General features: G+C 48.6%; 1 protein-coding gene across 7 annotated transcripts in view; it reads right to left on the reverse strand.

Moving 5' to 3' along the window:
- Positions 1-3,632: 3,632 nt before the first annotated feature.
- RNF220 (ring finger protein 220) overlaps positions 3,633-20,075 on the reverse strand; it is a 220,569-nt gene continuing 204,126 nt past the window's right edge. For all 7 annotated transcript variants that reach the window (XM_038143853.1, XM_038143854.1, XM_038143857.1 and 4 more), the window contains 3 exons: positions 15,404-15,512; positions 14,193-14,267; positions 3,633-6,640 (listed from right to left, as the gene is read on the reverse strand). In XM_038143853.1, coding sequence (XP_037999781.1) covers positions 6,569-6,640; positions 14,193-14,267; positions 15,404-15,512 — 256 coding nt within the window. In that variant the 3' untranslated portion in view covers positions 3,633-6,568. The remainder of the gene's footprint in view (positions 6,641-14,192; positions 14,268-15,403; positions 15,513-20,075) is intronic.

Raw genomic sequence — 20,075 nt, forward strand, 5'->3', positions numbered from 1 at the left:
TTCCAGGGCAGCAGGCAGGGAGCGGGTGCTGCCTGCTGGAGCTGTGCAGTCAGAGGTGTCCTGAGCTTTGCCAACAGGAATGTGCTCCCAGGCCTTTCCACTGCCGCAAAAGTGACTCGAAATTCGGAGGTGATTTGCGTACACAGCTCTCTGAGGGCGGGATGATCTCGGGCAAGCCAGTGATTTACAGCACCAGTCTTCCGAGTGGTTTTGTTTTCCGAGTCCCAGCAAGTTTTAACTCCGATTGTGAGTGCTGTGTGATATGCTGGCCTCTGCTTTCCTGTACTGCGTGTGCCCCCACCTTCCTGCCCTCCGTATTCCTGTGGCTTATTTGAAACAGGAGGTTAATAACTTGGAGCCTGAAGGCACATGGCTGAGAACTGATCCAAGCACTACTGGATTTACAAAAACCCAGCCTCAGACCCTTAATCCTTGCTAAACTGTCACGGTTTGGCGCAGCCGGTGTTCCTAAAGAGCTTCAGCCTGAACACTGAAAGCCCAAAGGTTGTGATATCTTGGCAAATCCAGGTAAATCTCTGAGATGAGCTACGGGGAGGAGGGGCACTGCAGTTCTGTTCATTGGGAGGAAAAAATGCAGCATCCCTGGGTTTGCCTCGAGGGTAGGGAGTGGGATGTGGACCAGAGCCTGTTTTCCTGCAGTCCAGCCCTCATGTGCAGACTGTGAAATAGTGTGGGTGGAACACCAACAGTGGTGGGAGAGGAGGATGCTCACAGCTGGCTGCCACAGTTGTGGTAAAGCAAAATTAACTTTCCCCCAGTGACAAAATCTATTTAAGTGTTTCCTGTGAGGGAACTGACTCCTGGCTGGCTCCCCTGTGCCGCCTTCTCACCCCAGGCAGCGGTGATGTTATAGGATGGTTTTGAAAAACAAAAAAAAGCCACTTAGTGGTCAGGGTGGTCTGTGTGGCTGGGCTGGAGCTCTCAGCTGCTCCTGACAGGGCTGGGAGGGTGTGCAGCCAGAACTCCCTGCGGCACTGGGGGAAGCTGTGGTGGGGAACTGGGCAAGCCAGGGGCAGGATCCAGCCAGCCAGGGTTCACGTTACGAGCTGGGGGAACATCTTGCAGCGTGAGTAATTCAAATTAGGCTCCTGGGTGGAGACTGACCTGTGCCCACACCTCATAAAGGTGTTTTAAAGGTGTGTGGGCTGACGTCCCATTTTCATGCATGTTGGGATGCTGCAGGCATATACATGGAGCTCTGCCACTGATGGAAAAGTGGGAATGGACGGGATGGAACCAAGCAATCCAAGCCCGTGCTGCATCCCAAAAAGTGAAGGAGGGAGGCTGGTCTCCATTGCCCGTGGAGGAGCTGGCATTGGGCGGCTGTGCAGACCCCGCGGGAGCCCCGTGCCGGGCGGGAACAGCTCCACGAGATGGCAGCAGGGCCCCTCTTTCCCGCATGGAGAGATTTCTAGTCTAGGAGACAGCTGAGCGCATCCTGGCGGAGAGCCCAACTGCACAGCTCAGCCCAGCGCTTCTGAGTGCCTGAGAGCATCTCCTGCAAAAGGTCTCCTCTTGGGGCAAGGAAAAAGACCAGCAAGAACTAACTCCAACGACAAGAACTAGAGACTGTGAGTTAGTACAGAACAGCATCTCTCCCTAGGGCTGCCTGCCTCTGGAATTTGTACTAGATCCCATTCCTCAGCTTTAACTGATTGTTAAAACCAAAAGTCTAGCAGCAGGAAAAGCTTTCCTGCCCTTCTCACCTCAGCAGACCAGGTCATAGCACTTCCCTCTCCATCACCCAGGGAAGGCTATCTGTTTTTTAAATCAATCTCTGTAATAGTATGATCAAGCAGACCATGGTTCAACTTCTGGGAGCTCCACGTATCAGGATTCTGGAGCTCCCTTGGGTTCCCTGTAGCCCCCACACCCTGGGAAAGGAGCTGAGCTTAGTGCTGCCCTTCTGAAAAGGCTGGTGGGACCTCCCAGCACACAGGGCTGGGGGCTCAAGATGCAATTAGGAAACAGGACAGCACAAATGGGGGCCCACAGCCACTACCTGATCTGTCTCCTAACTCCCCCTTGTCCAGCACACCCGAAGAGCTCCTTCACCCAGCCTGGGGCATGAGCATTCCTTAATCCCCTTCCCTTTGAATTTGACCCTCCCATCAGCTCATTTCTGCATCCTCAAAGGGCTGGAAGTGCACCCCAGCACCATCAGAGACAGGCTGTGTGGGCACAGCATCCTTTGGTCACCCTCCCAAACCTATGGGGGCTGGGGCAGGGACAGCTTGGGCAGCCCTGCCCCCTTGGAATGATGGATGAGCTGACAATAGGGTATTGATAAGGAATTAACCTTGAGCCCTTCTTGCTTCAGTGTCAATAGAGCAGGAGCCAAGTACACACGTTTGATTGGAAATCTGTGTTTGGCCTCTGCTGCCTCTGAGCCCATGGAAGGAGAGAGACGAGAGGGAGATGCAAACTGCCCTGCTGCCCCCTCCCCAACGGGAGCCCCCAGGTGGATTCCTCTCAGCTTCCCCAGCCCCCTGCTGCTGGAGTTGACTGTGGGCACCCAGCTCTAGCGGCTACAGCAGCCTCTATGCCCCCAACCTGGCATGCGGAGGGCTGGGCACCAGGGCCCCCCTTGTTCCCTAAAGGGCCTGTGCCCATCTTGCACTGGCCTACACTCCAAGCAGTTTGTTTAATTAAGTGTTTTGCCTAATGGGATTGCCTCATTTCCATAACAAACTGGCGGGCTGTCATTAGGTGGGCTCCCTCATTCATTACTGTTAATTAGATATGGATCCCCCAGAAGGCGGCGCGGGGTGATGAACGAGGCCCCTGACACACGCTATTACACATTAGCATTTTCTCAATATATCCGATACATCACGGTCCTGCGCTTCCTAAAGATATTTTAAATAAAATATTAGCAGCCTGCTGTGGGGTAGGTGGAGAGGGAGGGAGGGTTTCTGCCCTTCGCCCTGGCCTCAGGCCACCTTTGGGCTGGAAGGAGAGGGGCTGAGATGCTTCACTGCTCCTCGCCAGCCAAAAAAGTGGCCAGATCCCAGCCTTTCCCTGTCCTGGCCACAGCAGATGGAAGAGGTCCCTGACATCCTTACTGCCTCCTCCCACCAGGCTGGGGACCCCCAGCACCCCATCCCTAGGGGACACAGCCGTGAGGAGGGGTTTGAAAACAGCCCATTGACCCATCTGCAAAATGTTTGTAAACCGAAAGCGTCGGCGCCAGCCGTGTGCCGGGGGGAACCCGACCTCTGCCCCCCAGAGCCCCGCAGCCTCCCAGTCCCTGCCTCGGGGTAACCCTACACTGCGCCGGAGGCCCCTAATGCAGGATGTATAGATCTGTTGGGGCTGGGCATCTCCTGCCCCCACCTAACGCAGCCGATGAGACTTCATTATGGGGGTGTCCCCTGAGGGGTGCCCTTCGCCCTGCCCTTCTGGCTCTGTGGGGGGACCAGTTGGGGGAACCTACCCGTGCTGGGGTCTGGCGCATGTCCCAGCATCCCCCTGCATCTGTCCCTGCATCCCAAACAGGACCAGGACTCCCCTCTGGGACATTACTCACATCCAGGGGCTGCGGCATGTGGGGGGTGTCTCTGCTGCCTCTCGCCTGCAAAAGGAAACACAGAGAAGCAGAAAGCGCCCGAGAAGATTTATAATTGTTTAATTAATGTCAAATGTAGTTTACAAACGGGAGTGACAAGTACCTCTTTGTATAGTATACACTGACACACAATCATTGACACACCGGAATATCGCTTTGTGCAACTGGGATTCTTTGGGCAAAGATAGGTAACTCTGATATTTCACTTTTTTTTTTTTTTAATCATTTAAGCTCATTACAGAAGAGGGGAAGTGGCGGATGCCTGTTACGAACTGGGATGCCTCTCTCCCCAGCCTTCCCCCTGCAGCTTCCCCCTTGAAAACAGGGGATGGCTTTACAATTTAAACAAAAAAAAATTACCAAAAATAAACCCCAAAGCAAAGAACCAATGACTAGTTACATATGGTTTTACACATATGTACATAAAGCACACGGCTGGTCCACAACACCTGCCAGAAAGGCCCTGGGAGGGAGCTAGGCTATTTCCAAGGAAGGGCTGGGTAGGGACCTCCTACTCTCTTGCCCTTCCTGGCTATCCCTCAAACCCACCTGGCTGCACCCCCTCCATCTCTGAGACCTTGACACCAGCACACTGCCAGCTGAGCCATATGCCCTGCGAGTTTTTCTCCCTTTACAAATCCAGCCTGAGCTGTGCACGCCTGCCCTTCCCCTGCCTTGTGCTGCTGGCTGCAGGGCTACCCTGCAGTGACAGCCCCTGCCAGCAGTTCCCCCTGTGAAGGCAAGACCCTCTGGGGTGCCCCGGCTTCCTCTGGCTCCCCAGAGCTCTGCTGGCACAGAGCAGAGGAGGCTGCAGCTCTCTGGTCTCAGAAGCCACACACAGATAGGAGCTTGGACACAAGGGAAACTCCCAATTAGGAATCGTCACCTTTTGATGAGATGTTTATGAAATAACAGCCCCTTTAATTTCATTTGGGGTTTTTTTGGGTGCAGTGGGATCCTTATGAAATCAGTCAGGAGATGCCAAGGCTGCAGCTGCTCTCTGCAAAAGAGCTCAGGGTAGGGAAGCAGTAGTGGGACTGTCACACTCCCCACACATCCTGCTTTCCCAGCCCTTCCCTCTCTGGAAACACCCCAGCAGCCCAGCAGCACTGGGGCCCCAACTCCCAACCCCTCATCCACTGCCTTTTCCAGACTGTCTTAAAATGCCTCAGCTGTGTTGTGCTGCCAGCTGGGATCTGCTTGGAAAGGAGTGGGGCAGATGAGCTTTCCCATCTCCCTGTCTTCTGGCTGTGGGGAGCTGGCACTCCACAACTGCCGAGGAAGCCGTGGCAGGGGTAGACAGTGTAGAGCTGGGAGAAGTCCCAAGGCCTTGGGAAATGGGTCAGTATTTGTTTCTTGGATCCTGACAATAAAAGAAAGAACAACAAAAAAACCAGGCCAGATGGTAGCTTTGGTTAAGGCTGAGGATACGGGAGACAGGGACAAGCATGAGGGACTGCAGGGGCTGCGCAGGACTCTGGGTCCAGCTGAGAGTGTCTCTGCTGGACCCGGGGAGTGGCAGCGGGGACGAGACAAGGCTGGCTTGGCTCTCTGCCCTAGTGCCAAAACCTCTCGGGAAAAATGCAGGCTGCAGGAGAGTGGGAGCTGGGGGAAGCGAGAGCAGGGCAGGGCTGGCTCTGCAGGGCTTGCACGGCTCTGCCAGGCAGCCCCACAAGGGAACTGGCTGAGTGTCTCTGGGCAAAGCCAGCAGCAGGACCATCCCGTCCCCTGCCAACCCCGCGTCCTGCCTCAGCACCGTCCTGAGCAGCCCAGGCATCCTCAGCCAGGAAACGCTGCCCAGAGGAGCAAAGCAAAGCCAGGCAGGGCAGGGGAAGGGGCTCTGGCCTGGAGGAGCACAGGCATCAGCCGGACCCTCGAGCAGGCACTCCCAGCCAGGGGAGAGGGCAGTGCTCTCAGACTCCCTCCTTCCAGCTCCTCACCAATTGCTCCTTCCCCAGCTGGGAAAGATAAAGGGGGCTGAGCCAGATTCCCCCTGTCCTGCCTGGCCCCCCGGTGAGGAGTTAAAAGCTGTGTCTTTCCGGGGATAACGATTCTATTATAAATAGCCCCATTAGCTACAACTAATGACAAAAATCCACCTCCTCTACTCCCCATAAGTTCTGTAAGTTATGGGCAATGCTACAGCCATTACTAAAAGCTGTTAACTTCATATCTGAATGAGGAAATATACACCACAGAACATTAAACCATTTATATTATATATATGTATATATATACTTTTTTTAAACTAATGACTTTAATGCCAAAACTTTGCTGAACCAAGAAAAATATGGGTTTAATGTTCTCTGCTCATTTTTTTTTCTTCTTTAAAAAAAATACAACCCAAAGAAAAGAAAGGGAAACTTATTAGTATGTAATGTTTGAGTCTATCCCATTTATACACAACATTGTAAACATATATAATCTATATTACATGTGCTTCATTTCTGCCTGGGTGTGTTTTTTTTTTTTTCTTTAAACCTTTTAGTCATCACTAGAACACCACAAAAAACCAAAACAGAACCAAACAAAAAAAAATCAAACCAAAACAAATAAAAACAAAAACTGATCAAGGAACACAAGTTACAGGTTATTTAACATCTTTCTGTGAAGGGTCCCTTCCCCAGTCTCCTGGGGGTAGAGTGGTCAACAACACAGTCCAAAGGAGGGCTCACGAGCCATCCGCAATGCAAAGCCAGCTCCAGGGAATGGGTGATGGGGAACACTGGTTTTAAAAAAGGGGGCTTCACAACAAAGGATTTGGTTTTGCCCGCTGCAGATGCTGAAGGAGGTCTCAAACTGCGGGACCTGGCAGCCGAGGCTCCCCACTGCTCCTGTATCCTCAAGTCCACGTCTGGAGTCTCTGGTTTGTTTTTTCTTTAAATTTTAAAACGTCTTTTTTTTGTTGTGGTCGTTCTTCTCCCCCTGGGTGTGATGAGCTGAGCCGAGTAGCTGGGTCCTGCCCTCCTGCTGGGTCCTTCATAAGTAGATGCGCCGAAGGTCTCCAGGAGACGTGATGGTGTTACACTGAGGACAGAGCTTCTTGGCACCCTGCAACCAGCAGATGAGATGCACAGTATGAGAGTGTGAAGGACATCCCTGCCCTTGGCCTGGGATTGCAGGAGCAGTAAGGCCCTCAAGGCAGGGCCATGGCCTCCAACAGCAAGAACAAGATGTGTGAAGGGGGAATCCCAATGCCTTCCTTGCCTGTCCTGCAAGCCCCTTGTCCTTCTCCTGTCCCTGGCATGAGGCAGCTGGACAAGCAGGAGCTCTGCAGAGGGCTGAAACCCAGAGCCAAGCTGCATCATCCAACTCAGCACCATCATCACCACTGGTTTCCAAGGAGATCTGCTCCTTTTTGTTTCCCTTGCTCACCTGCAGCCCTCGATGAACGAGTTCAGGTCACTAAACAGGCAGGAAATCAACCCAGCTGGAACAAGTGAAGCTTTCAGCAGGGATGACTGAGCTGGCTCATGCGGGGCTTGGACCATCCCCTTCAGGGAGGTCCAATGGGACACTGCCTCGTCCATCCTGCAAAAGCCTAAGAGCTGCTGGCATGAAGGAACCCGCAGTCCCGTCCTCCCCAGCTCACACAGATACTGCAGAGATGAGTCTTTTCTGCCAAGGTGAGGTGGAAACAGCAAACTGATGTGAGCTGGGGTGGGGAATGGGCCGACAGGAACACTGCATGAAATAAAACAAAGGCTGATGTGCCATCTATCACTGAGCCTGACAGCAAGAGGGTGTTAATAAGCCTTAGAATCGGGGTCAACCTAAGTTGGTCATCATTAGATTGGCAGATGTGGAAAACAATTGATGGGAAAAATGACAGAAAGATGGCTCTGCTGCAAGGCAGCCTCCCAACTACAGCACCAACAGCGTGGAAATTGGGATGGCCCTCCCTGCTCCCACTGCACACTATTCCTTGCAGTCATGGACTTGACACATCTGCCATTCCCTGAGCTTTGCACTTCTGGACATTCCCATTTGACAGCCCTTGCTGCCAGCGGCTCAGCTGTTGACAGAACACCTGAAGGGACCACGGGCACCTGCACCTGATCTAAACCAGTCACACACAAAGTCCTGCTGAGCTAGAGTTGAGTGAAGTGTATGTAAAAGACACCCAAAACAGCCTGGGCACACCTCAGGGTGAGTGACACTCTCGGGGTCAGTGACAGGCTGGCAGTCTGAAGAAGGACAGACCACTGGTGCTCTGGATGGTGTGCCTAACACTGATGCCTGTGGGCACATCCTTCCAGCTGTCTGGGACAACCACTGTGTCTGTTTAGATTTTCAGCCTGCCAGGGCAGGGACCATCCCAATCCATCCTGTGCAACGCATCATGCACCCTGTGCACCGGACTTCACAGAGCGGACTTGGCATGCTGGATTCTGGGAGGAGCAAGTGCAACCTGTAACTCAAAGGAAAGGCTTAAAATGCTGATGAAATGGAAACTTGAGTGCACTGGACTTTAGCACAGCCTGTTCATTTAACACGCCTCTTTGCTTATGCTCAATGCCTCAGCTTTGGCTTTCCAGAATTCGAAACGGCAAGCTCTACTCTGCACGTCCCAGTAAAAACTTGCTGCAGTGGTGAAAACATGAGAGAAAAATCTGAACATCTGCCCCTTTTGCCACTGTGCTGACATAGCAACACTCCCAAGGGGCTCACTAATCTGGATGCAAATGCCACAAAATATCCTGTTTCAATTGAGTCTCTGCTCAGTTTCATGTATTTCCCCTTTCCTTGGAAGCACTTGCATCTAGCTGCCCTCTTAGCATCGACTTTGTAGCTGGAGGGGGTCCCAAAGGAAGTGGCAGGGAGGTGCTGAGGAATTAATTCACAGCACGTTGTCCAAGGGACAGCAGCTGGCAGCTGCCTGTTCAAGCTTTCTTGTGTGCCCTGAAAAGCAGAAGTAAGCGTGCAGGCATTCCAGATGTGACTAGTGCCCACATCTGTGTCCATGCTCTCCTTCCTAAGACAGGCTTACTGGCAAGAGGCAGCAAGGCACTGAACCAAAGGCTGCAGGTGCTCACTTTAAGCACCAGCCCTCTGCACTGAGCCCACAGGGATGGCAGAATAAGCCCCATGAAACCAAGTGCATCTTTGCTGCTCTCTTCCATAGCAAAGCAAGGTCAGATATGCAGTTCCCTCACACTACAGGGAAAGGGAAGATGGCGGGATTTATCTTGCCAGACCTTGGGATCTCTGTCCCAGAGATGTTTTCTGCACCACATACTGATGGCTTTAGGGGGATTCACTCTCCCACTTAAGGCTGAGAGCTGCACATGCATAGCCAGGGACAAGATTTCAACCATGTCACAAAGCAGAACCCAACTACATGGAGCTTGACCTATTTTCTGCAAAAGCTCATGATCACAGATTGATTTAGGGCAGTGGTGGATACTGCTTCACCTGCACGTGGGGAGGCACGGCTCATCCTCGAGCTCTAAAGTGTGAGTACGTTGAAGGGAACAACGGCATCCTGGAAACCTTCAGCAGCCTGGCCTGAATGTGGTGCAGGCTGCACGTTGCATGCTGGGCCCAGTGCTCTGGGTCTCCTAATACTTTGGACACTTGGGGATGCATTTTTCTTTCATATTATATGAAAATGCTCTCCTCTGCACAAGTAAGTATGTGTGGTAAATTCAGAACTAAGTCCTAATTTTTTACTTTTTGGATTGAAGTTGCTCAGAACCTTGTTCCTTACATCTGACTTTTCGGTGTAGCTGTACAACATTTATCTGGACCAGTGATTAAGCTCTCCTCTCTTGTGGAGAGGCACATAAGCTTGTACACACACACATGCTGGCACAGGCACAATGAAAAAGCGTTTGCTCCCCCACTGCTCACCTGCCAGCTGGGGTTACTAAACTTTTCCCTTGAAATAAAAATGCTGTGGAATAATAAGTCCCACCTGTCGGCCATTTCTTTTTCTTTTTTTCCAGGTCCTTCTGCTCCTTTCATCATAGCTACATGGAAAAGCCTTGATGTGTTATAGCTGTGTGTGCTGGAGTAAAGGCCACCTCAGCTTTTCCATTATAAACCCCAGTTTTGAGGGGTTTATAAAACTCTGCTGCAAGAAGTTTGCTCCAGGGCTGCTACAAAGCAAAGAAATGGGGCTGGAACAAGGATGGAGTTTATTTTTTCTCCTCCTTTCTTAATTAAAATTTGGCAAGTGATTGATCCACAATACAGGCTAATCACTTGGGGTAGTAGTTTGAAAAATGCATTAACGAGAGCTGAGATGTTGAAAAGTCGTTAGGACTTACATGGTGCCAGGAAGGATTGGACTAGTTTGTCTTAAAATTGACTCTTAAAAAATAGTATGATGTCTGCTATAAATTGGCTAAAGCAAGGAAACTCACAAGGAAGGATTTAGGCACTTCCTGCTGTCCCGTAAGTCTAAAACTGGGCAATTTCCAAGAGGAATATGCTACCAGGCACAGAGAATAAAGAGGCAAAGAAACAGAGTGGGCAAAGAAAGTAAAATCGAAACACAGAGATGACAGGAAGGACCCAAACCAAGAGCCAGCTTCTTGCCAGAAAAGGAACTGAATGCCAAGATCCCATTCTCAACCAAGGTGTCAGCCTCCTCTCCCACCCATGCCTCCACACAAGTGTGGAGCTTCTTCTCTGCAGATGCTAATTCCCAGGGGAACAGCTGTCCTCCACTGCCATTGTGGGGTACCCTCCAGCTGTCAGGTAACGGGGTTAAACCACCAGGAGAACAACTTCTTTCACCAAACCTCCTCAAAGGGTGGAACTCACCCCCACAGGCCGCTGGAGCCCAGAACTGAAGAATGCTAATTAATAACCAGAGAGATGAGAACATCATGAAGGCTCAAGTGCAGCATCCACGCAGCTGCTGACTCAGGAGGTCCCTACATGTTGCTGGAGCACTGAGCAATCACCCAGAAGGGCTGCTCTGTATCTGTGCTGTTTTGTACAAAACCACTCCAGCCCACATGGCATATATGGTACTAGAGCCTAGAAAGAGTGGCAAGGCTAAGGATGTAGTAATTACCAAAGATATAAATGTGTCAACTGCAGAGCACACGTATATATCGATGGATCCCCTGGAAGCATTTCGTGATGAAGAAGGCTTTTTAGAAGTGATTTTTTCCTGCTCTTGTAGTTGTCATTTTCAAATAAGCCTAAGACAGGCAGGCACAAGCCTGAAGTCAGCAAATACATGTGGGAAATGCTGGATCTGACTTGTACAGGTGATGGGGGAAGCTCAGTAAACTGCATTTGTTCAAATAAACCTGTCCTCTTTCAGCCCTTGCACCAAACAACAACAACAACAGCCTGACTTAGTTTCCAGCTCCATTTACTTTGTAAAGAAGGATACAAGGGATTGGGAGATCACACAACTACAGCTCAGAGGGACATCAAGAACTTGCTGACCCATTCCCTGGGCAAGATCACCTCACCTGAATTACTGCTGACAGACACACATCAACCCTGCTCTCACAAACTTCCAAGGATGGAGGCTCCAAACCTCTCCAGCAGATCACTACAGCAGATGGCAAATCTTCTGCTAGAGAACTCTCCTCAGGAGAGGGAAAATACAAATCTCACCCTCTATTAGCTGTAGGGTCCCTCTCAGTTAATGGAGAAGGGTGGAGACTGGGCAGACTCTTACAGAGGGAGATTCATCCCATACCACCCCATGACTTGGGCTGCAGTCCAACAACCAGCTGAGACTGGTCACCCACCATGGGGATTGTCAACATTCAGGGAAAGGAACTCCACCTGCTACTGCCCAAGCTAAGTCTGGCTCCTGCAACACCATTTCCTCTCCTACCATTGAAGAACCTGCATGTTTTCAGGGTTTCCAAAAGTGATCACAGCCATGATTTTGGTTCTCTTAAGGCATCTCCAGGGGCCCTTTCTGCAACCCCAGTCTTTGCTTCAGAGATGGAGTCTCCTCTGGTCAATGTTTCAACCCCAGAACTTGCAACCTGTTGATGTGCTGAGCTCCAGTATAATTATACCTAAGTTAGAGAGTCCAGCAATCATTTGTAGAGTTAGTGATTAAAAGTCTCTTTCTTGCCCTTACCAATAGAACAGTGTAATTTGGAATTGAACATCAAGAGCCAAAATACCAAAAATTTTATTTTCACGAAGTCTAAGTAAGATCCAATCCTCATCAGTGCCCTAAACAATATCAAGTCAGATGCTCAGATCACTGTATTATTGTATCCTAGAAAATGTTTAAACCTTAGGTCCATAGACACATGTGAGCATCACATTTCACTCTGTCTTCAATACCCTGCAGAGGTTTAGAATTGCTCCCAGGCACTCTGAGCCTTCAGTTCCAGGGCCTTGTTCAGTACACGATCCTTGCTCTCGCAGGCACACTCACTCTAAGTTAATATTAGATCTTGGCTGGGCATGTAGGCACAGGCACAGAGGAGAAAGGAGACTTTTCACCAGCACGGATGGCAGATCTCCAGACTGTTCAAAAGGGGCCGGAAGCCTGACACAACCCGCCTGCTCCAACTCCTATTAATTCCAACAAATTGTTTATTGCACAACAGAAGAAAAACGCTGCCCCTCTCCCCCAGCCAAGTCTTTCCATGTGTGCTGCACGCGCAGGCTCCCTCCTTGCAGCCCACTGGGGAGCCAGCTTTATACCCAGGGAAAGGTAACAGCAGCGATTATTACACACACTATCCCACAGCTCCTCGCTTGTTAAAAAAAACAAGAGTCTCTTTTGTGCCCGAAATAAAAGGAGATACCTTAATTAGAACAATGCAGGTTGGTAAGCATTAAACACTGAGCCCAGCTGCTGTATGCCATTAAATTCATAAAAAGGGAGGGGGGAAGGAGGGCAGTCTTAACGAGATTACACACATTGACTTTGATCAAGACACAAAAGCACCAAGGCGTTCCAGGGTTTTTATTGCTGTCTTCAGGCTACATTTTAATGGTTACATTAGAAACATGCGAACACAGGCTGGGAGATTTTTTTGAGATGGGAAAGGGAGTGCAAGCATGCCTTGTGAAAAGGCCTGGTTTAATAAATTGGGGGCTGCAGGGAGAGGCTAGGACTGGGGAACACATGAGTAGTCATTTATTAATTGCTTCCCCTATACAAGTGCCAAGTCCTAACATGATATCTTGCTGGACTACTCCCATCCCGCCTGCCTGGTCAGCAGAAGAGCCATGTGCAGATCACACACAGCCAGATTCATCACCACCTTTCTCACAGAGCTCTGGGGGGAGATGGCTTCCCCTCTGCAAGGGAAATGTCAATCCCTCAGCACCTGGAGTGACTTTCCCTGTTCTCATGAGAGGCTGTGACTGCTGAACATGACAAAAAGGGACCTGGCTGAAGTTGAACTAAGTTGCTGCTGAGCCTAAGAACAGCCTGAAATTAGTGCCACAGATTTAGAACATGACTCGAGGCTGGTGGGAAGAGGAGAGGACAAAGACTTCAGAGTAAAGAAAATGAAGAGGAAATTAGTGTTTTATCCTGTGCTTGTAGCACCACTGAAAGACAAGATTACTCCTCACTCAGCAAAAGTGGCAGAGCACATATCCATCCAGACACCTCACAGCAACATATCCACATATGTGTCTTTTATGAGATGCTGCTAAAATGTTTACAAAAGCTTGTATAACGTAAATAGTGACGAGGTGTAGCTGAAGAGCTATAAAATACAGCCCAAGGGATAGCCAAGTTATTGAGTTGCTATTAGTACTCAAGCCCACAGGCACTTCACCATCCTGGTAACTTTTCTTGGACAAGACTTTTAAAAGGCAGGATTTAAAGGAGCATGGTCAGCTTAATCGTAATTCCAAGCACACAATGTGTTTTATAAAGTAGAGTAATGCCTTCCAGGAACAAGTTTTTAGAAGTGCCATTCCGTTAGATTTTTTGCAACCCAACACTGTATCATCTTGCTAACAGGAGAACTAGAAAGCACAATTGACTATTTCCCACTCCCCAGCGTGAACAAAATGAAAATTGAAAATCAGCTGCAGAGGGGACGTTAAAGGCTGATTATAAAGCCCACAGTTTTAACACAGGAAAAGAAAACACTACTGGGTCACCTATTCAATGTTCAAGGTAGTTCCCAATCTTGTAAACAGAATGGCATATGCTTGAAAACCACACAGTGCTATTCCAAATAATCTAAAAAATATAGATTCACATTATAAAAGCTCCCTTCCATATCCTCTCTCCTGAAGATGATTCCCTTTGCTTCAGGGGAATATTATATTTCTCAGAAGCTACCCATTCCATGAAATCTCAGTGGATTTGGCCTCCATTCTCACAGCTTTACCTCTCTGCATGGATGCCCCACAGAAAATTACTGAAAGGCAAGGTAGTCCCTGGCACAGAGCTCTTCCCACAGCAGCAGAGGAAAAAGCAAGGGGCAAGACAGAGCTTGGGTCACAATGACTCAAACAATCATGTCAAAGCTAGAGTGGGGTGTCAAACAGCCAGGCTTGGGAAATCTGCAAGCACAGCACTCAGATTGTTTAAAATAAAGCAAAAAGCACCCTCCCCTGTGGCAATCTAGAATAAAGTATCTGAGAAGAGTGGAAAAGGGCTGTAAGACAACAAGAAAGCAGACAAGAGCCTCACCAGAGTCCGCAGCCAGCATTCTTCACAGTGCACATGCCAGCACTGAATAGAAGTCAGGGGCATTGTGTACGAGTCCTGAGGAAAAGAAGCAAACGTATTATTTCCATAGCAGTGATCTAGGGATTCTTCACTCTCAACCCCATCACAATGCCTTTCTTTGTGGGTAACACTGTCTTGTATTTTGTTAAAGAAGTTGTTTAAAAGAACCAACTTGTCTAACATATAAGTTGTATTTTTGTAATGTTTGTATAGAAGTGGCAGAAAGTCTCCTTCAATCCCTTTTCTTGGCTTCCCAGAACTCCTGTTGGAAGCCCATAATCCACTCAAGTGATGACCTAGCTCAGCACAGTTACCACAAAAGCATCTGAAGTTGCTCTGGCCACCTGCCATTATTCTCATCAGAAAGGTCACCAGATCATATGAAAACCAGTGACAGGGTAAGATCAACCCTTATCACAACTCAGTTCTGCAGGAACAGCGTAACTACATCCCAAGACCGCTGCTGCTATTTCAGCAGACGTGATTTCTCAAGTATCTATCTTCTATCGTTGCTAACAAACCTCTGGAAATCAGCAGCTAGCTGTTGTCCCTTCTGTGGGATGAGTGACAAGGACTGCACTCCCACACCTCCGAGCTGTGAGCTGGCTGGGAGAGAGAAGCCTGTGCGTCAAGCTGAAGTTGCAGAGGGAGCCCTCCACCAAGCAGAATGTTTCGTCCTCAGCAGAACACAAACCCAACAGGAGACGTAGAGCCCTGCAGGCTTGGACCATCAGAGGGAGCTGCTGCCCTTCCTGAGGAAGGCCACAGCATCACCAGAGAGCACGCAGGACACTGGCAACTTTTATATGCTCAGGCAGCATCCCTGCTCCCAAATCAGACAAGGTGAGCCTCTGATCACAGATTCTGCTCTCTCCTATGTACCTAAATTGGCACATCCAGGAAAAGGATGGTGGTACCTGGGAGTTTTCTACAGGAAGGCAGAAAGTCTTTTGAAGTTGGGCCTTTCTTGATGCTGATATAGAGTGACAGCTACAAATACCAGTGAAACAACGTAATTCATACAGAAATTTCAGTTATTAAGACCTTAATTTGGAAAGCTAATTGGTGATGAGTTCCCCCAGTCCGCCTGAAAAAGGAGAAAAGCTTCTCCCCTCCTCAGCAAAGATACCAAGACATTTCTGATTCATTGCCACAAGTGGAGTGCTACTCACCATGCAAATGAGACATTTATAGCGGTCCCCACGGGAAAGCTGCCTTTCTAACTCACGGACACGAGCCTTTAACGCTTCAAATGTTGTCACTGCGGAGTCTTCTGTAATTCTGCAAAAGATGATGAAGAGTGAACACCACTGAGCACACGAGACTGGAGGAGTTTGGGGGGGAAAAGGATCCCACAACAGGTACTGCACAGGAAACGGCATCATATTTCAAACCAATACATCCAACTTGGGTTAAAAAAGAGCTCCTGAAAAGCCTAGTGTGAATTCTTTAAAGTGTCTTTCCAAACACTTCCAAACACATCACAAAAGAACACAACCAGTGCTGGGGTTGCCAGCTTCATACAGAGCAAGACACAGACATTTAAAGAATAGATATTTCTGTTGGGGTTTTTTGTTTGTTTTTCTGTCTTTTTTCTTGTCTCCCTTAAGAGATTACTTAGGACCACATGCTTGAGACAAAGTTTTCTGTACGTTGCTTTAAAGCTGCTGATATAACTTTTTGTGGGCAATAGGAGCTGTTCTTCCCCTTAGAGAGTGGAGGCCTTTGCTGGCCATCAGCCTCGTGAAATGCAAAATCAGCTCATTACACAGGATCAACACAATGGCTTATATTAATGAAAGCCCCAGCTTTTTGATTCTAATACTGAAAGAACGGAGAAACCAAAAGCACTGGACACGGTGCCAACAGGGTGGCTATAAAAGCAGCTTTACAATCTCAGCTTTCCCATTTCCTAGGGTCATTTTTGATGGGCAGCATTATCTCTTTTGTCACAGAGGCACTGTGCTGAGGCCAGGAAAGTGTATTTTCATGGTTCTGCAAGGCTGGTGAAAAGAGCAACTTGCCAACCTAAAAGCAAGGGCAGACAGCAATGCTTAGCAAATGAAATACAGGGAGCATTACACACAAGGATGCGTCACTCCAGCACGCTGCAAAATCCGATTTCTACACAGTGCAGCCATAGGGAGGGGTTCTCAAGTATTCCCCAGAAAAGATTTAGAGAATTAACATAAAAGCTCTCACTTTCTTGAATAAAAACAAAACCCAACAATTTTCTCGTGTGTTAGTGAATTTCTGGCATCTCCAAGCAGACTCCAGCTCAGAAGAATCTGAAGAGCACCTCGACACCAGAAGCTGCATCATCAATCACAAGATAACCCACAGCGGCACCTATGTCTTCTACCTTTTGAGAGGATGATTCATCAACAGGTGGCTAAAGCACAGTCTAGTGGAATTACTACAACCAGTACAGTGAGCTGCAATCTCAGCACTCTCGCTGCAGGCAGGCACTCATTCCTTTGTTCATTAGTCACTTGTCTCTAGCACGTAGGGAGGGACTTGGGGTTATCTCCCACAAGCTGATTCTGATGGCTTTTCCCAAGGCTTTGATAACGGAACTAGTCAAAGAGATCTTGGGTGATTTTCCTAATTATGACACTTCAGAAGAAAGTTAAGCTGCTGGAATGTATATGGTTAACTACCAGTGTTATAAAGCTCCTTTAACTTCACTCCTGCCTTTGTACTGATGAGACACGCTCTGCATGAGCTGAGATCTTCATCAGAAGGAGATTCATTGAAAGTGACAGCTTCCAGCAAATGGTAACAATTTTAAAACTGCAAAAAGGTAAAGAAATACAAATGTCCCATGATAGCCTAGTGGGTGAGGACTGTCTGGGGACAGGGACACTGTGGATTTAAGTCTTGGAATCCATAAATATTCTTTGGAGCAAGATGAAAGAGTTTCAGTAGGAGACAGTCCTCCCTGCTGTGCAAACACCCACTTGCTCCTGCTCGTTGGTATAAATTATTACCATATCCCAGCTTGAGTTCTCACCCTCAAGAAAGAGTTGCTAGCATTTTCAAAGAAAGTCTAGAAAGGTGTTAGTTTTGTCCAAGGAAGAAACAGACTTATTTATTTATAGCTTGAAGATTATTGTTGGCCGAGAAAATTGTTTCTCTTCCAGTCTGGCCCACTGTTGAACTGATGCTGGCTGAACACTGCAGTTGAATTTGACTTCATGGAGTCCACTTCTCCTTCCTGCATGCACAAGGGAACCGGAAGCGTAACAGCAGCGAGTGTGACTCCCGCCCAAAGCAGGTGGCAAGTAGAACCTCAACCCTTGCTAAATTCTCCTTTCACCATCTGTGGAGCTACCTGTCCTCCTCAGATGAGTGGGCAACTCAAAAAGGAAAGGGGAAAGTTGATTTCTTGAGCAGATACAAACAAATGCCCATTCATCCCCAGTTCCACCCCAGTTAACAGTCAAAACTTGAACAGGAAAAATTCACCACTGCAACAACTAGAGAAGATAGAAAATGGTTTGTTTATAGAAATCTAAACAGCTGACCCCCATTGGCCAATTTCGGAAAGTCTCTGAGATAATCGCACCTGTCCAGTAATAAACGAATGAATCAGAAAAGGAGGCTGAATAGAGGTATAAGCAATAATGCTCAGAGGCTGCCTGATACAATGGCCAATCAATAGGAGGGCTGTAGATCAGGGTGCTAGTTAGCTGGAAAATTACCACACCGCTGCGTGCGTCACGCTGTAGGGATCCTGGACAATCAATGTGGGAGGTATTGATTTAGTTATTATCACTTCATACGCTCCAGACATTGTTAAATATACATTTATTAACAAGACTGGGGTGCATTGGTAAGAGAAGGAGCTTTAGCCACTGCGATACCTCCCAGCACGGATCAAAGCTCAGCTATGACCGAATTTAAACTCCATGTTCTCCCTGCCAAGCAAGTTCACAGGACAAATCCTGACGCGCAGCATAGTGCTGAAGACACAGCTCCCACTTCACATGAGAGATAGGAGTTTTGGCCGCAAGTGAACATTCTGCACTTGAGATTTCAGGAAAACCTCTCGGAGCAGCAGCAACAAGGGACGTGGCAGCCAAGGGTCAACCCAAAGTGAGCGATAATTGCATGGCTGCTTCGGAAAAGCTGGAGGAAATGAGGTCAAGGGAAATAGGGAGAACATTAGTAAATAAAGGAAACTGAAACTACCTCCAGGGATGGAATAAAGACGAGAGTCACTTCCCATGTGTCTGGCTCCCGTGGTGGCCACGCACTTGGGACACATGCCATTCCATTTAGTGTCATTTTACCGTCAACCTGCCGCTTGTATCCTAAAGATAAGCATCGCTTAGGAGCAACTCTTCCTGCAGCAGCAATCTTGGGAACTCCCTCAGGATTCCCTCCGGTGTGTGCACCTTGTGTGTGCTTGCCTGGACACAGCTGGGAGCAGCCTTGGGCAGAATTTTTACAGGGTAACGCCAGGGTGGAGCGAGGGTCAGAAAGCCAAGTGCCATGGACAGGGGAAGGCTGTGTACAAGCTACCCTGCCAAGTGAGGCAGAGGGAATTACGGAGAAGGAATTGGCTCTCTGCTTTGCCTTGACCTCATGTTGGATGCAGGAGGACTCTTAACAATTTTGCGCCTCAGCGCTCTGATTTGACGTGTTTGGATAACGTCATTTATCAGCCTCCAGGGAGACCTGCTGAGCACAACTGCTGCCAAGAGCTATACCTTGAGCCCCAGGGCTCATGCTTCTCCAGCAGGTGTGAGAGGCCTCCCCGATACGTGAACTGTCCTCCCTGGCTGAGGATGTATCAAGAGGGCACCTCCATCGTGGAGTAGAGACTCGCTGTGACACCAAGACACACAGGGGAGCCTGAGTGAGAATGTTTATACAAGAGCAAAAACAGGAAGGGAGCGCTCCTTGTGGAAGAAGCTGGGTCCAGTATTTCTCCCTGGACTTTGTGGTTAAATTTTCCACACCTTGGCAGTCACAGCTGAGGATGCTGGGTATCAGGAAGCAAGTCTGTGAGACTAGGCAGATAGCATGTGATAATTTTCAGTCTTTGTGCCCAATGCATATTTTTCCACTACTCACAGCATTTTCCCCTCAGCAATGAAAATAAGAACACTTTCTTTCTCTGAGAAAATCCTTGCTTTGTTCAGGTACGAGGCCAGAAGAAGTGCACAGAAACACAATGGTAGAGGAAAAAGGACCTATCTGTAGCTTTGAGCAGCAATCGCCTCCTGAGAAATCTCCCCTGGGAAATGGCCACCCCCCTCTTTGCTAAAAAACTGAAACCCAAACACTGGTTATTTGTTAAACATTAGCATGCATGTGATCTTTGTTTCTCCAAATTAAATCGAGCAATTCCTACCCGCTGTCCCAGTGGGCAATCACAAGCAATTCCGTTAATTAAATTATCTCTGATTCTGCAGCTCTGGAATCTCTCAATTGACTAAGTCTGTGCTTTATCATCAACAAAATACTGGACCAAAAAGGAAACAAAAAAATGCTGATGTCAGTGTGATTGGCCTTGGTTAACCCTTCTCAGCTGGTATTAAGGGCTGCTCAAGAAACTGTTGTACTGGAGCAAGCCCAAGAGTGAGAGCCTTGTACCACAGATACCAGTAGCAGCTGTTCATTTGTGTTTCCTTTCCACTGTACATAAAAACACAAGCACCACACTGTCCCTTGCATCCAGCATCCTGCCTATTTGGGAGCCACAGAAAGATGCAAACTGTTAGCGGCTGAAGAAGCAGGAAAACACCTCAAAGAAGCCCCTGCAAATACCCTATCCACATCTTATCCAGATCGCATTTGATGTATCCTGCTGTTGAGGAGTCTCCATAAAACATT

Source organism: Motacilla alba, chromosome 8 (assembly GCF_015832195.1).
Source record: "Motacilla alba alba isolate MOTALB_02 chromosome 8, Motacilla_alba_V1.0_pri, whole genome shotgun sequence".
Classification (NCBI taxonomy): domain Eukaryota; kingdom Metazoa; phylum Chordata; class Aves; order Passeriformes; family Motacillidae; genus Motacilla; species Motacilla alba.